At 41.4% G+C, this 2,500-nt stretch overlaps 1 protein-coding gene across 12 annotated transcripts in view; it reads right to left on the reverse strand.

The window, feature by feature from the left end:
• Nucleotides 1–2,500, reverse strand: part of LOC144964457 (unconventional myosin-IXb-like) — a 150,690-nt gene that overhangs the window by 119,721 nt on the left and 28,469 nt on the right. For all 12 annotated transcript variants that reach the window (XM_078898745.1, XM_078898743.1, XM_078898742.1 and 9 more), the window contains exon 3: nt 1,701–2,500. This exon is cut by the window's right edge and continues 139 nt beyond it. In XM_078898745.1, coding sequence (XP_078754871.1) covers nt 1,701–2,500 — 800 coding nt within the window. The remainder of the gene's footprint in view (nt 1–1,700) is intronic.

Below are 2,500 nucleotides of genomic sequence, written 5' to 3' on the forward strand. Positions count from 1 at the left end.
AATGATTTTGGTATAAAGCTATTTATAGTGACAATTCATTATTTTTCTCATGTAAACTACGATTATTATTTTCTTTTTCAAATTTCAAGTTCGCAGCTCTGGAAAATGTTTTTAGATGGAAGTTGGAGACATAATATAAAATAATAGAGAAGATCCTATTTCAACAACATCACGCTAAGTGGGTTGGACTTGGACAACAATGTATGAGAATGACTCAACAACGACTGACTGTGGTAAGAATCCATGTAGAAAACATGTATATGTATGCCCAACGCACACACCACATTCATTATTGTTGAATGGTTGAATGTTGAGAGGGGGAGGGGGGGGGGTGAAATAGAAATGCTTTAACGAAGGTGGTAAAGGCAAACAAATTTATTTTTCTTAAACACGAAAACGAAGAAAGAGGGTGGAAGGAAAGCTTAAAGTTATTTGATTATCTTTGAAATTGAATTTTTTTTTTTTTAAGATATTAACCAGTTAACGGTCGTACTCTGGAAAAACACGTATTTAAAAATTTGACCAGAATACTCGTCCTTCAAACATATCGGTCGATTTAAATGACCCTCACCTTAGCAACAAAATAAAAATCTCAAAACATGTATGTGAAGGAAGACTTTGTGAAATCCCAGGTTTGAGAGTTTTTGCCAAGATGAGGGTCGTTTAAACTGATTTATATTTGAAGGACGAGGACGATTTTTCTGAACAAATTTTTTAATTCGTGTCTCTCCAGAGTACGTCAGGTAACTGGTTAAATACAAAACTTTGCATTTTTCATTCATGATTGGGACGGGAAAATTCCAATGGCAATTTTTCATCTTTACAGACAAGGAAACTCTCAAATTAACCAGAGGATTTTTGACCAATCAAAACGCGGGATTCGTGACACACTCTCAAAGCCGCTTGGACAAATAGATAGGCGGTAAAAACGCAAACCTCGGAAAACCTACCAAATATCTCTGTCGTCTATCTGGAATTTAGTACTGTATTTATGTCTTTATTGCTTGTTGTTGTTGGTTGAAGAAGGGTTTTGAGCCCGAAATGTTCTGTGTTTGGTATTTTGTTTTTTTTTTTTTTTTTTTTTTTTTTTTTTGGAAGCAGCTGTTCTATTCATTTTTTTAAAAATTACTTTTTACAGTTCACAGCTTCTAGCAGCCTAGTATAACTTTGAAATTTGAAGTGGGAGGTGGGGTATTTAAAGAATAATCCGAAGATGAGTATTTTTAAAGTGCACAGACTAACACGGATAATATGATATACCTTGCACTACTCTGAGCACTTAATTTTCTTGTTCCAGTCACAAAACCATGTCAATATTATGTTCCCAAACTTCTAGGGTAACAAAGTATAAATAATATAGAAATAGTCGTTCAGAAACATTAGGCCCGTGGAGCCAGGCAGAGTCCATAACGGTTTCTATAGAATGAAACAGACACTAGAAATTGAGCGCTACCCATTTGATATGACGCTAGTCTATAGCAAAGTACTTTCCGTGCCAGATCTGACAGACCCAGCTACCCAATCACTGCTGGATGGACAGGAGAGTCGGAAGAAAAAATCTCGACTTGATCCGAGATCGATCTCGGTCCTTTTTGTGAAGTGAGTCCTGAACCAATTGACCTATCTGAACACCCCCCCCCCCCCCCCCAATAAACTAATCCTGAAATGGGCCATCTAAAAATAACTTTGCAGGGACTTACCTCTAAAACAGGCCCCGCACCGAGGATGGTCTGCTCCACGCCGCTACCGTGTAATCCTTTCTGAGAGAGCGCCGTCAAATGGTGCAAAAGAAGATTCGTGCTCTCCGTTTTGCCGGATCCGGACTCCCCTGAAATGACTATACACTGGTTCTTCTTGTTCTTGAGCATGGCGTGGTAGGCGGCGTCCGCCACGGCAAATATGTGAGGGGGCAAATCCCCCAAGTGTTTGTTCTGGTACATGCTGACGTATTTGGGGTTGTAGATGGGGAAGAATTTGAACGGGTTGACGGCGATGAGTATTGAGCCAACGTAGGTGTAAATATTTTTCTGCTCGAAGCGAGCTTTTAGATTTTGTAACAACGTCCTTTCGTTTAAGTCGGGCAAACTACAGAGATCCGGGAATTCCTTGCCGTCCGTCGGCTGCGTGAGAAAAGCTAGGAGAAACGAATCGACTACGCTCTGCTCTCGGATGAGCCAGCCGCCAGTGGGCAGCTCGGTGTCCTTCCGGCGTAAGTAAAACCTGTAAGACTCCGGCGCTGAGATTGAGTTCGTACTAGATGTTGATGAGGATGATTTCGTTGATGATACGGTTGACGATAACATGGTGGAGTTCCGGCTGCTGCTGCCGCCGTATCCGCTTTCAACGTCGAGGACGTCGATCTTTGGCCATAATAGTTGTAAAGCTACGGGATTTTCCATGCAGTCCATGCGGCGTTCTTTACAAAGCTGACCACCGGAAGACAAGACTTCGGCCAGCTGAAATTGCTGGTAGACGGACGGCCCGCCCAGACGAAGTTTCC

The sequence above is a fragment of the Berghia stephanieae genome, chromosome 2, assembly GCF_034508935.2.
Source record: "Berghia stephanieae isolate SIO BIC M18660-M18661 chromosome 2, UCSD_Bste_1.3, whole genome shotgun sequence".
NCBI lineage: Eukaryota > Metazoa > Mollusca > Gastropoda > Nudibranchia > Aeolidiidae > Berghia > Berghia stephanieae.